The 15,570-nt window shown below is 36.2% G+C and overlaps 1 protein-coding gene across 2 annotated transcripts in view; it reads left to right on the top strand.

Moving 5' to 3' along the window:
* Nucleotides 1–8,765, top strand: part of LOC135221068 (uncharacterized) — a 78,912-nt gene extending 70,147 nt beyond the window's left edge. For both annotated transcript variants that reach the window (XM_064258832.1, XM_064258831.1), the window contains exons 3-4: nt 2,208–2,545; nt 6,105–8,765. In XM_064258832.1, the coding sequence (XP_064114902.1) occupies nt 2,208–2,545; nt 6,105–6,782 (1,016 nt within the window). In that variant the 3' untranslated portion in view covers nt 6,783–8,765. The remainder of the gene's footprint in view (nt 1–2,207; nt 2,546–6,104) is intronic.
* The last annotated feature ends 6,805 nt before the right edge of the window (nt 8,766–15,570 follow it).

The raw sequence follows: 15,570 nt of genomic DNA, 5'->3' as shown, positions 1-15,570 counted from the left end.
GATATTGTTTGATATGTATTATATACTAATATGTAATGGCAAAGTTCGGGGCTCCATGACAATGGTATAAGGCAGTACAGTAAGCTCCCCTTATTTGAAACCCTTTTAAAATGCTCAGAACTACCTATTTTGATAGTAAATACAGAAAAAACCTCTAGAAAGCTTATTTTAATATTTTAATATTTTAATATTTTATCACAAAAAAGTGCATTTAGTCACGAAAGTGATAAGAAAATACAGTAATTTGTGAATATTTTTCAGTGAAAAATACTGCAAATAGGCAAATTTTCTGTGAACAAAGGGTATATACGGCCCATAAAAAATCCACGAAGAGGCAAGTCCGCAAATAGGGTGCTCAACTGTACAGGATCCTGCCTATTACGCTACAAAGATTTGGGTATCTTCGATGTAGCTATCATAGCCCTATTTAGTGCAAATTCTGCCCAGGGAACATTTCTGCCTGCTGGTTCAGACTGTCCTCCACTAAATACTTCGAGATATTCGTCACCTCATGGTTATGGGACTCCATGAGCCCATTGGTCTTAGTTCATGCCCTGATTACTTTGTTTATGGATTCTCTTCCATTGTCACTAATTAACATTTGTGGACAGCTAAACGTCATTTCAAAAATGCACAAGGCTTTTGCAACCGAACCTGGTGTTGTATCCACCATTGCAGATGTGTTCGTGTAGCATATGAACACGTCTACAAACAAGCACCTGTATTTCCATTTGAACTGCCTGTCCTTTAGAGGGAAAGGTCTCAGTATGTCCATGTGCCCTTGGTTAACTTAATAGGTACTACTGCCCATGCTCGAGCCTTTGGGATAACGTGTCTATGGCTTCTCCTACATAGGAACTTGCATGAATTACATTGATGGCTTTCTTTACCAAAGAGGGAGGAAGAATGATGCAAGATCGGATATTGCCCAGTCTCTTCTCATATTTACGAAATAAGATGGCATCTTCAATGAAGAACACATCTTTTCACTTGCGCAAGAAATCTGGGAGTTCGCTACTTGTTCCTCTCACACATTCCTTGACCTTTTCAATCCAGGCTTTCCCACCATACACTCACTCACTGGGCATGCATGCTGGGTCCCCTCCCACAGCACCTCCTCCATCTCCATTCACTCATACACTCTCTCTCTCTCTTGTCATTGAGACAATCCTGTTATCTGTCTCCACTGGCAGATGTACTTAAGCTACTTAATGTTGCTGTTCCTTCCACTTTGCGGCTCGAGTTGTTACTGCAGCTATGGCATTCCTGGAGAGACCATTAGCTACTTTATTCGTTTTCCTCACTATATGTTCAATCCCCACAATTTCATACTCCAACAGCCACTTGAACCAATGTGCCTGTTGAGTAGTTAGCTCCCCTCTTTTTGAATAAGTCTCGGTGGGTGATGGTCCATGTTTATTTTGACACAAGTCGAAGCAAAGAGTAGAGATTCCTCTCCAGCATTCATGGAATTGCCAGTACCTCTCTCTTAAAGGTAATGTATCTTGTTTTTGCCCATTTTAATGCCTGTGGTGCAAAACAAACTGGTTTTCCATTTCCTTTATCATCAACCTGAGAAATTACTCCCCCAGTCTTGATCTGACTGGCATCAGTTGTTACTATAAATGGCCAATCGAACTAAACTTCGGTGACACCTTGCTGGATCATCTCAAGTGCCCTTCTGACATGGCATCAGCTATGCCACATGGTAATTGGTTGTTTTGGCCCCACAGAACTAAAGAGCCAGTCAGGAAGGTATATAGGGATGCATCTGTGGCATTCCAAAGGCACAGCATGATGTAACGACTTTGTCTTGCAGCGCCATCACTGGCAACCATTTTTGTCCATTATTACAATTCACAAAGGACCACACTGTTAGCTTATTCACAAGGAGTTAAGCTATTTAGGGGAGGGGTGGTTGTAATTTCTCGTGATCAGCTCAACTTTTCTCTTGTCTCATGCATGTGCTTGCATTAATTTATGTTAGTTGTTTGATGTTTTATGATTTACACTGCTTCATGTCAAGTAACTAATCAACTGATCTGATCTGCCATGTAAATTCGCTGCAGCTGTTTATTATAAAATGCTGTATTTCTTCTGTCATCTTGTGGTTTTTAGAAGTTATTTTTAAGCCCAGTAAGTAGATTGTTGTTCTAAGTCTTGCATTGATGAAAATAGTCACTATCTGTTTTCTAATTATATTTCAGCTACGTATGGCCAGATGGGGGGAATGGGTCACTTTGGTGGGCCCACTGGACTCTATGGACCATATTGTGGACAGATGCCACAGTATGAACCAAGGACAGATGGTACAAACACCACCCCAGTTTGGATGGACTTGTCGCACCAGCAGCATCCCCATCAACATAATCAACAGCAGATGCATCCCAACATTCTTCAGCATCAGCAGCTTCAACAGCAGCAGCAGCACCAACAACATCAGCAGCACCAACATCCACAGCAACAGCAGCAACAGCAACACCAGCAACAACACCAACAGCAACAGCAACACCAACCGCCACAGCCAGAGCAAAGTCCAGATTATGTAAGTGGAATGTCAGTGTAATGAACTTCAACTCAACATTTTGCTGAGAAAAGAAAGACTCAGATGGTTAGGAGATTATATTGACCACTACTAAATGAATTTTCTATTACACTTTATCACTTTATAATTGCATTAAGTGTGCACCAGCTCAGTGTCTCTTTACACTCAAAAGCAGAAGTTGTCTGCTTGTCCAGGCTCCAGAATACTCATTTTGGCTATAAAATCATTGCAAGTGTGTTTTTGAGCTCAAGGTTTTTTTTTTTTTTTTTTTTTTTTCTCCCAGAATCTTCAAATTTTTTTACTTATTTCTTTTTTGTGATTTCTTATTTCATCGCTTGCTACTTATAATGTTCACTATGGTAATGGGTTTTCTTATTAAGTACATTAAAAGTATTGAAATAAAATTGGTAAGTATGTGATATGGATGCAGCTATGTGCTAGTGTGATAAGTACGCAGTTACTTGCTGGCATGAAAATGTTTTAAAGATGGATAAATGCTGTTAAATAGTAGTCCAAGTAAGTGATGCCTTTCTTTTTTTTTTTTTTTTTTTTTTTAAATAGCTGCTTTGTGCAGGTTTCTTCGTTATCAGCTAGCCATCATTTTTTCCTTTTTAGTAATTTTGTGTTGGTATTTTCATGGAGGCCATATTTTTACCTGACAGTATATTCCCTTCAAGTTTTAATTGCATATACTCCATTAAATTTACTTATTTCCAGTAAAGTTTTCATTGCTTATAATATTTGGTAAGTAATAGTATGTTATTCTTCACAAATGTAGCTAATAAAGATGTTTCTTTTCATCACTGGGTGGAATGACTAGTTTTTCATGGTATATATTTAATAATTAATAATTTTCCTGTGTTGGACTACTTCCCACTTTTAATTTTGCCTGTGACTACTATGTACATCTTATTTGGTGAGTACTCTCCATATTGTAAGATTTTTAATTTAGCATACATGGGTCATTATTATATTTTTATAATGACCTTGAGAATGTGTATTGAAACCATAAGTAAATATTGCAGCAGTTTCATGTCTAGTATTTAGTGAGATACACATTTCAAGTGATGAGAAGTTTATAACACCACCTTGGTTTTATAGCAAAAAAATATGCAACCTTCATAAATACTAGTTGACCATTAATGCCATTGAAACCATAAGTAAATATTGCAGCAGTTTCATGTCTAGTATTTAGTGAGATACACATTTCAAGTGATGAGAAGTTTATAACACCACCTTGGTTTTATAGCAAAAAAATATGCAACCTTCATAAATACTAGTTGACCATTAATGCCATGTGTCAGACTATAGAAGTGGTGCCTTTTAGCATAGGCAACTGAATCACTATTGCTTCATCAGGATAATGATATACTTGGAGATTTTGTGGTAACATTTAACAAATGGAAAGGGAAATCTCATGGCATCACTGTTTGAAAATGAATGCAAGGGTTTTTTTTTATACAGGTGAACCCAATCTCCTGCCTACAGAGACAGGTACCTAGTCATATCAAACTTCCAGGAGCAAATTCTCTCTCTCTCTCTCTCTCTCTCTCTCTCTCTCTCTCTCTCTCTCTCTCTCTCTCTCTCTCTCTCTCTCTCTCTGGAAAACATAGGATGACTGGCATAATAGATCATTTAGCTGGTGCTGGTATAAAGAAGACTGCCAAAAGTTCAAGGAACAAAGTAGATTAGAAGACCATGCTGATGCATTCCAGTGTTGATAATGCCATTGAATTGCTAAGTGGAACTCTTCACATAACAGGATCACCACACTATTCCAAAAGTCTCTGGTTTGTTCCTAAAAACCATACTGAACCACATATAATTTACAAGAGATGTAGAGCGCAATGCTGACTCCCAATAAAAGTAGCTTGACATCAGTTTTGGTCATCTTTGTGTATCGGTCATCAAATAAAAACTTCCCCATTGGCTATTTGGAGAAAAGTTTATAATAATTAGGTAAATGTATTCCAAATTATCCTCGAAGTTTAAAAATCAATGTTCAATACATTAACTCTGATTAGCTGAACTAAATATATATCAATGAAACCACACTGACTAGGCAACGTTTAATGGGGCCCATTAAAAAACACATCAGTGGAAAGAAGAAGACCTTTTTTAACATGGTATGAAAAAAAAAGATAAAACATTTCCAGTGGGAGAGCTAGCTAGAAAGTTTTGCCCTGGCATGAAGACTTTTCACTGAAAAGCCTGTAAAAGTAATACCTAATTTATGACTGTAAAAATGTTGTTTCTAATATTTTATTCAGCACTATTTTGAATGTGAAGAGATAATTAAAAATATATGTACAAAAAATATAGATAGTACTAATTCTTCTCATGTATTTTGTCGATTTATCAAGTTCATATTACCTTACCCCTAACACCCCCCCCCCCCCCTCTCTTCTCTCTCTCTCTCTCTCTCTCTCTCTATCGTCTCTCTCTCTCTCTCTCTCTCTCTGCATTTAGTTCATTACATATGAAAGTTTATGTTTCATATAGTTTCCCACTTGAAAAATGCAATGCTTGAATATTTTTCTAGAAAACATAAAGTATATGAAAATATTTCTATGTAGATATAAAATTTGTGGATATATGAGTATTCCTTGAGTAACTGTTATACAGAAGTGAAGCCTCTTGCTGTCTCATTACATATTTAGAAATTGACCTTGCTGCGGTATGCTTTAAAGCATTCCTTGCATGCATAAGACCACCTCACATCCAGGGCACCTGGATGTCCTCTCTTCTTTTGACCAGTTCTTGTAACTTCATAGTTGCCCACACGTGGCATACTCTGTCATTTTGCTCTCTAAATTATTGGCAACACTGGTGAAGGTAGTGCTTCTGGCACCATTGCTGGGTTTGCGTTATGGTCAATTTGTACTTTCGACACTTTTCTACCACCTGTTTCTGAGTGAAATGTCATTGTTTGGTATTATTTGAAGACATTCTGCAAAGATGTGGACTTTCTCTTTGTGTTTTATTATACGTACATTTATTTGGTGAAGCAATGTCTTTTGTACCTCTTCATTGTTCTCACACATTCTGTTGTACCCATCTACATATGTGACATGTTGCTAAGCTGCATATTTTTTATGACATGTTGCAAAGCTGCATGTTTTTTATGTCAGTAATAATATCCAGCTTCATAATTGGGCCCTCTGTCCAGTGGTCATGTCTTTCTACTGGGCACAGTTGTCAACAAGGAGATTTCTGTTTGAAAGGCAATTCCCTTTTTCTTCTAAATGCAGTCTTTCCTTTCTTCATGCCTGAGGCAAAGATAGCAACCCCTTCTGTGTTTTGCAAATGGCACCAACCAGTCTGGTTGAAAAGATTAATGATATGTTTATTTTAAACTTAATTTCATGCTTAATGATCAAATTGCTGTTATAGGAAATTTTATTAACATACAGTGCTATATACTGCAAGCTAACTACAATTTGGGATGTCTAGGTTAACTTTTTTTGACCTCAAGAACAAATTGAATTTGCAAACAAGCTCTTAGAACACAACTTATTTGCATGTAGAAGACTAACTAACTATAAATGTATTGCAACAGGTACCACGGATTCAGCGTGAGAAAGAGGCCATTCCTACAGATCTTCACAAGAAGACGCATCAGAAGTTCTTTCGAGATCAAGGAAGACCTTATGTATCCCGGGCTACGGGTAAGGAAGTGCGTGGTCGAGCTATGGGTCCACCTTGTAATTGTAAAAAGAAATGTTGGTCAAAAATTGAACATGGGGCAGATGAAATATTTTCTTCCTTTTGGGACATGGGCAATTTTGATGAGCAGAATGTTTATTTGTATGGAAATATTTCCATAAAACCTGTGAGTCGCCACTATGTTAAAGGATCTAACAGAAGGACGTATACATTTACTTACTGGTGTAAAGTACGTGGAAAACATGTTGAAGTTTGCAAAGAAATGTTTATGGGAGTTCATGGACTACAGAATAGTAGAGGGAGAATTGGAAATCTAATGAAACAAATGAAAGAAGGTAATTTGCTTCCAAAACCTGACCAACGTGGTAAGCATGCTAATCGCCCCAACAAATATACTGAACAAAGTCTTCGAGGAGCACGACAGCATATTGAAGCATTTATCAACCGTAATATGACATTGAAAAAAATGTATCGTGATTATTATGTTCCATGGTGTGATGAAAATAAAATTGCACCTGTTAGTGAAGATAAATACAGAAGAATATACTCTGAAGAATACAAAGTTTCCTAATAGTTGTTACAGATATGTGATAGAAGTATTTCATTCATTGTAAAATATTTTCATCTCATTCTAGTTAAAATGCATAAGACTCATTTCATAATTTTTCAGTCTATTGTATATAAAATCATTCATCTCCCACAGTCACAGTTTGTTTTAATGAGGTTATTGAGAGCTTTTAATTTTTTTTTTTTACTTTTATTTAGGTTTGTGGAAGGAAAGGTTTTCCTCTTTTATTTGATGTAAAATTAGGAGAATTGAATGTTATGTTGTCATAGGTTTTCCAAATGTTCCATCTGATGGGAGATCAAATATATATGTATAAGCAGTTCTGATATACATGCAGACTAATACAGAAAGCTTGTGCCAAGGTAACAGCATACAGTAGTACAGTGTAAGCTCGCTAATGTGGACTTGTGGTTAAAACCCAGTCTGGATGGTCATGAATTTTTACCCCCAGATTATTAAAGTATTTTAGCCTATATTCATCCTTGTTATTAAAACTATTTAACATTACTGGTTTAGAAGTACAGAATTCAAAGTATTTTTCATTTTTTCACAAAAAATAAGTTAGGCTAATGTTCCTACCTAGCCAAACGTTTATGGGTAGTCGGAATACAGCCATTTATGTAAACTTACTTCTTGTTAAATGAAAATGCCAAAACAAACTGTATTGATTTATATAGACAGATAATCATATAATATGATTAAGGAAATGTTTATATACAAGCAGCGTTCAAGGAGTAGATTTTTCCATGGCTTTTGCAACTCCCCAAGTTTTTCTTAGTTATCTCATTGGCAGAAGAGGAGTAGAAATTATGATGCAAAAGTACAGACGTGTTGTTAGCTAAATACTTACAGTGTACACACATTTGGAGGCACAACCTCTTTCATGACTTTATTAATAGGTACAGTATATACTCACTTTCTATCGTATCCTGCAGTAATACTGTATACGTATATTAACAATAACTTCTGGTTACTTTATAGAAATCAATAATTTATTTAATAAAGCTTGTTATGGGAATACAAGCGGTTACTGTGGTATGTTACCTGATATGTTTTGGCACAGAATTTTATGTTAATTCTACCGGTTTCCAGCTTGGCACTAGTATTATCCTAATGTTAAGACCTCAGGTTTGTTAGTTTTGAAATATACAAATTGATTCAAAATTGGTCATTTTGTCATGTGACACCATCACTGATGCATTATTTATTGTGAAGAAAAATGTACCGTATTCTCTACATACCATCTTGAGTCCATGGCAAGAAGCCAGAAGAAATTTCTCTTGATTGCTTTTCTTCTTAAGCTGATAGAATTGTCAGTAGGATATTTTATTATAAAAAGTAACTATGCAAGCTCTGTATAAACAGTGCTGTAACCATACTGTACTTGACAGAACACAGCTTCAGTGTTTTATTTGAAAGGCATCTCTCTCTCTCTCTCTCTCTCTCTCTATCATATCATCATCATCATCACATAATGATGAGTTTTTATTGTTGTCCTCATCTGAAAATTATAGTGCACTTGACTTTTGCATTTTTGTTAGGATCCCTTTAAATCATGTTGGGACACATGACAGTCTCTATATAATATTCTTTTTATCTTGTGCACTTTGTATTTTAATCCCCATGTGGTTCAGTCTCCCATCTATTCCTCCCTGATTGTTTGGGTCTTCCCACAATTGCTACTTTTGATTGTACACAAGTTTTTAATACCATGATGCCCCTTTCTAGCTGTGCTGTTGCCCATTTAAAGTCTGGAATTACCATCATAATTTTAAAGCTTTCTATTTTAAATTGTTCTTAATCTAATGTTGCTTATATGTTTCTCTTTATTTTTTTAAGTTAGTACCAAATATTGTGTGATTATCAGGTAGATCCTTGAAAAAGATCTGATCTAGGTTTTGTCCTAATTATCCAGAATTCGTGTTCATGAGGTCTAAATTAACGAGGCTACATTGTACAATGTTATTAAATAAATACTGGAAAATTTTCAGATGACCACTAACCTTAACAACTCTTGGTTAACTTTGTCATGTTTCCTTTTGAAAGTCCATTCTGTGGGAAGGAATAATTTGTGGTGGCTGAGTTTTAGTTTGTTTACTTTGAAAGAGTCACGTCTTTTAAAATATACAAATATGATGTATTTTTAATTGTCAATGTTTGTTGTTGCAGTCACAAGTAGGAAATTATTTGTTTAACTTTTTAATGAATAAATTTAGGTTTTTGTGTGTTGTACTAAAGATGTCAGTATGGAATTGATAAAGTTATAAAATAGTCATGTACTAACGCATGAACTACCATCAATATATGCAACTTTTGGTTTATAGCATTTTTATGGGAAGATAAATTGGAGTTCCAGACTTCACATTGTTTTGAAGTCACTGTCAAAGTATTTAGCATTCCACCTTAGTATTTATGCCAAAATTGATAATGTAATTAAAAGAATAACAGTGACTTTAACAGTAAAAACAAAATTATAAAAGTAATCTTACTCCTAGTTATACAAACCAGATTCCTTTATATAGGAGCATCCGTCAGTGCCAGCAGGAAATGGTTGTTGAACTTGGTAACAAGGTGGTTGGCAGTTTGTTATGAGAGTAAAGTTTCCAAACACTTTCCCTCTTGGCCTCGGTGATAAAGGGGAAAGTTGAGGTGGGAACTGCTATGAAGGGCTTGTATACCTAAGATAAATACGAGTTACTTTCCATATTACTTGTTCTGATTAGAAATCCAAACCATTGCCTTTTATGTAGGAGACATTTCTTGGTTGGGAATATTGTATCTGCCAACTGACTGAAAGTTGAACTTCCCACCCTGAAATACCATGATCCTGTTTGCAATAGTGAGCAAGTGATGCAGTGACTCCTGTAACCTCATACTTAGTTTGGTATAAGGATGCCACAGTGCTAGGGCTCTGGGCCTGAGAGAGGGAGAAGAGCATTGATTGATTAAGGAAAAGATCAAAGAATTGTGTTCTAACCCCATGAGGGTTGCACAAGTCAGAAAGCAACTTGGAATCAAAGTAATTTATAGCTGTATTGCTCTACCCCCTTAAAAGGAAGAGTGGAAGAGTCACATCATAGTTGCTGATGCTCTTAAGACTGATTGCTGCTTACATCTATGCCTGGTCCAGCTCATACTTGAGCTGAGGTGCTGCTCTGCAGAGAGAATAAGAAGGGAAAATGGATTTTTAGAGGCCAGTCAAGCTCGCACTTGACCCCAAGTCTTAAGCTCTCCAAGTACCTTAGGTGAGATGGTTTCCTGTCTGAAAGGAGCTGGGTGCCCGCACAACCTGCAGATCAGGCACTATGGACCCAGAGGAAAAGTGGAAACCTTAGGGTGAGGTCATTTAGGTAGGATGAGGTAAATGTGGCCTGATGCTGCACACCTTCCCTCATCACCCATATATGGAAAGTTTTTCCAAAATGCCAGGATCCATGTCCCTGACTTCATGCGTTTTCTCCCAAGATGCACTTCTGACTAATGTAAGATGTTGGGTCCTACTTAATAGCATGCACAGGTTACATCATGCATAGAAACCTCTTGTCTGGACCACTGAAAGATCCTGGAGAGAGGAAACAAAAGCTTGTTTCTCACTAGACTGATGGTTCCTGAGTTTTGCTACGACCCCCAGGAATTGATGAGTGAGAGAGCGAATCTGAGTACTACTGGGCAAGAAGGCCATGATACTCGCCAATGATTTTGAGGAATGACATCCTGTAAGGTAGGTCTAAGTCTGATTAGTCCCAAGTTCTATCTAACTGCTGTAAGCACAATAACTGCAGTTACGAACTACATTTCTCATGTCACCATTATTAATTCTGTGATGTACCCTGATACAAATGCAACTCCCGTAATACATGACCTTGTCAGAATCATCCACTTGTTTTTTTTCCAGATATTCACTTCCATTTTTGGGCTTTGGTCCACTTTACTTCCTAGATATGTGCTTCAAATTTTACTTTGCATTCATTGTCTCTGAAATATATTTTGTAGCAACAAAGGATATGGTTTATTGTGTAGATGTGAAATGGAAAGAAGCCATTAACCTGAAGGCTAACATGGAGAGTTGAACAAATTTCTGGCTGTGACTTCGTAACTAGGTTTTTTTTATATTTTTTTTTTTCCCTATGGAGACAGGTCTTTCCACCTGCCAGACTGTAAGGAGCAGTTGCAGAGGGTACTTAAGTCTAAACTGGATACAGTGTACATCATAATCCCCAGGTGTGTGACTAATTTAGGCCTATGCCTGGTTAGGGGCTTTGGTTTAGACAATGAAACTTAACTAAAGCCAGTTTTTTTTTTTTTTTTTTTATTAACTTCAAGGTTCAAAGGACATCCCCATAGATCAGAAATGGTAGTTTCTCTTAAGAAACTGTGGCAGAGTATCCCATTGCAGTCTGGAAGATATTGATTTAAATAGGAGTTAATGCTATGGCAGAAAATATTTTAGGAACGAGAAAACTTTTCAGACTAAAGCTGCAAGTATGAGTTATGCAAGGAGGTTGTAGAGGACTTCCAGGAAAATTAATTCATAAGTTTCTAAGAGATATAAGCATTATACCAGCCAATTAAATTTCTCAGTGTTTTCCACGTGACGAACCCAGCCCAGAACTTATTGATCCTTTTTTTTTTTTTTTTTTCAACTATACCTTGTTTACCGGTTATTCATCTTACATTCCTCACCTTTTCAATGTTCTAAAGCTCGGATACAAAGCAATTAGTATCAACAGATGCAACCCTGACTCTTTCAACATCCACGTTTCTGTCCCATATACAGTATAGTATATGGACAAAGTGGTCTGTAACACATTCCTTTGCCATTTTTTAAATAATGGGAGATTCCACTCAACCCAGTTCAACTTCTACAAGAATGACATGCTACTACTGTTGAATAGTACCCCGACTGGTTGTCGTAGAGTAGACAGTGGATTTTTATATGCATAAGTTAGGATAACATCAAGAGGCACCCGGTAGGGAGATAGTGCTGTCAGTGCACCTCATGCAATGCACTGTAGGCATTACTTGAGGTTCTTTGCGGCGTGGCTTCAGACCCTAGCTGCAGCTCTTCCCTTTCATATTCTCTTCCATCTTACTACCCTCTCCTAAAAATTGTTTCCTAGTGCATCTGCGAAGTTTTCCTTGTGTTACTCCTGTCAAACCTTTTTATATTTAATTTCCATTTCAGCGCTAAAAGACCTCATAGGTCCCAGCGCTTGACCTTCGGCCTAAATCATATATTCCATTCCATTCCAACTTCAAGAGGGCGGGGATTCCACTTTTGAAAAGCGAATGTAATTCCAGTCAGTGTTGGTGGGATCGAGAGACCGTAGAAGACTGTTCAGTTTCAGCGGATCTTTTCTAGACACCTAGGAATAGTGCTAAATAGGGTGAAATATTCAGACAACTGAATCATCAGGAGTAACAGACAAAACAAATCGAAACCTACGTGTGTGTATGCGTCATTTGCTGCCCTGGCCAATGTCTTTCTATCCAGTTAGAAGGAGTAGTCCAGTTGGACCCCGAGAAAGAGCAAGTAGAAAATTGGAGAAAAAGTTGCCTGTCACGGACAGCTGCAAGCAACTGCCATTGCCGCAATTTAACGGTTTCTACCCCTTTTCCGAAAGTCCCACACCGCCGAGGTTTACTCCTTCCACTATCAACTGCTTTGTTTGACTCTAGAAAGGAAATGAATGTGAGGAAATCCTCAAAGTATGTGAGAAACAGCTATCCCCAGTTAATTTCTAACGTAGAAGCTAATGTAGACTACAACTGTTTGTGGGGTGAACTTTGAGAAACTAGAAACAATAATATTCAACAAAGGTTACCGCAACAGAAAATTGGGATATAGTAAATGGGGTTACTGAATGTTTGAATGTGAGAATCTGTACTGGTTCCATGCAAAGTAAAAACACCATACAAACAATCTTATTACAATCTGTAGTCTTTTTCGATTTCTCCAGGCGTTAAAAGTTTGTCTGCTTGATTTATTACTAAACTATTTTAGCTTAATTCACGAAGTGCTTCTATTTTACAGAGAAATGTCCGTTGTATTAATGTTGTTTTTAATAATTAAAGTCACGTAATTGAAAATATATTATTTTTGTAAGAGGCCAGTATAAGTTTAAATTAGTAATTGGTTGAAGGCGGGAGCTATACACGCTATTTGCCACTTATTGTTTTAATGTATATTTTTTTTCGGTAGTATCCATACAAAAATTTGTTAGCCTCAGGTATATAATAATGCACTATTTATTTTATAACAAGATTTTATATAGGTTTATCAAATTTCATCGTAGATTATATAAAATGGAAAAAAATTATCTTCGAGTTGTCATTTACCATTTGAGAGAGAGTTACAAGGAGTTAATTAAAAGAATTTGGATGTTTCAAAGACTTATTACTCTATTAAAGGCGGTAAAACAAATTACTCTCAAGTCAAAGGTTATATTTATCTTCACCCTACCTCTGGTTTCCCGTTTCAAGAAATTGTGTGAGAGAGAGAGAAATATTCAGGAATTGTGTATCTCGCTGTCGCGATTTTGTGGGTGGATGGGGGAGAGGTGAGGAGAGTATCAATTAAGTGAAACATGTTTCAATGATTATCTCAAGAAATCGTTTCGTCTGTTCGTTCTTTCGATTAATGACACTTCCCTTTAGTTTACCTTATCGTACTCGTCCAAATTTGTACTGTATTCCTAAACTAGAAAATATTCAGCACCAGTATTATATCGTCAAAAATGTTTCATTATCAATGTTTCATTTATCAATTTTGAGATATGAATTGCTTAGACAACTTAAAAAAAACACTGAAAAATTGTCAGACGAGGAAACATATAAGGTAGTCCCCACGGAATCTTGAACATTTCCATCAGTTGTTCCTTCTTGTTATAACAGTGGAAATAGTTATAAAATTTATGACTATTTTAAACTATATTTGAATTTATATATTCACAAAAAGGCCGTTAAAGGAAAATTGCGTTTTCAGTATGCTAATTGTCGTTTAACTGTCAATGGTATTCTTCGGCTGTAGTAAAACTCCGATGCGGAAGCAGTATTATCAATTGTGGCGGGGGTTGGGGGTGGATTTGTCCCTAAACGTAGGGACATTTTGTTTTGTCCCGCTATCGTAGTGACACTCGGGGAAAACAACTGAAAATATAGGGACTTTGAAAAAATGTCTTTCTTACTGATAGGAATGACATCGCGCATAGCAGAATTTGGAATTTTGTTTACCTATTTGTTAGTCATACACATGCTCACTATTTCCCCTCTTCGGTTCATGTAGGTAGTACTCTTATCCTACTGAACATACATACAATGCTAGCATCCCTAACGACAGTCTCCAGTCGTTTTATTTTTTTTTAAAGTTAGCTCTCGAACACTTTTCTCCCTGGTAGTGGCAGTGGTGATAGTAATGCCTGCCACTTATTCTCAGATCTTTCTTTAACAATTGGCTGTGGTGACAAATCCCTTCATAACCTTAGAACTGTAAATTATAGGGATTATGGCAGATACACCAAAGAAACAGGAAAGAGATAAATGAACTAACACATGAAGAGCTTTCACCTCGGCGGATGCAGTGTTTTCGACTTGAATGGATGGAGGAACGTTGTCTGAAATTATAATTTCGGTAATAAAAAAAATTAGCTAACACCCATAAGCAAATATTGGCAAGACAAACCCAGATACCTACATATTTAGCTTGGTGCATACTTTTTTCTCCTTTAGTTAAACAATGTCTCAATATAATCCTACAACCTTCTGATTAGATGCTAGTTACTGAGTAGTTTAGATACGTGAAGTATGCAACGTAAAAAAACCATACAAACAAACAAACAAACAATATACAGTATTAGGTTAGCGACTCTGTGTAACACATAGCTCTTAAATCATATTTATGCGCTAACATAAGATCAGTAGAATGTTTGGTAACTAGCATATCTTTCTTATTGATAAGTCAGTAAAATGTACTTATTTAAATAATAAGTGAGCCAAGTTACAAGACGTTGGGGCATTTTACAAAACTTTAGGGACACGTAGGGACATTTTGCCTCGGTTTTAGGGACTTCTGAGGCGAAAGGTTGAATTGTAGTTGGCAACACTGGAAGGAAGTTCAAGCCAGTGGTGTGGAATTGTGGGTGTGGCAGCCAGCCGGCTGTCAGACAGTCACTGTCAGTCAGACGGTAATCACCAGTGTTGTCGAAGTGCAGAATTTTCATCTGCTATGCGAAATAAAAAGTCTACGGGCAGCTATCCAAGTTTGTATGCCGATGCGGATTCCACATCTGCATTTTCAGCAGCAATTTCTTCGTGGCGCATTCATGTAAATTTATCATACAAATTGCAATATTTTTTTACTTTTAAACAATTTCTCATTTAAATACAATATTATAAAAGATAAGGCTCTTATCAGAATATGACGGTGATATGATTAATGTACATAAATTGCTAATATATTATAAAATTATTTCCTATATGATTTAATGAGTTATATACTGATACATAAATGCTGTTATGCTTATTAAAAACTTATCTATAAATATATCAGGGACAAATAAGAAAGGAAAAGTCAATACTTCTCATATATATATATATATATATATATATATATATATATATATATATATATATATATATAAATTATATATATATATATGTATATAATATACATGAATGTGTATATGTACATATATATATATATGCGTGTATATATATGTTTTATATAATATATATGCATATATCGAACTACAAATGTCCTTTGATATCTAATTCGCTCTACCTCGGAATTAAT

This window comes from Macrobrachium nipponense, chromosome 2, assembly GCF_015104395.2.
Source record: "Macrobrachium nipponense isolate FS-2020 chromosome 2, ASM1510439v2, whole genome shotgun sequence".
Taxonomy (NCBI): Eukaryota; Metazoa; Arthropoda; class Malacostraca; order Decapoda; family Palaemonidae; genus Macrobrachium; species Macrobrachium nipponense.
Note: the sequence above shows the minus strand (reverse complement) of the source record. Positions and strands in the feature narration are given on the sequence as shown.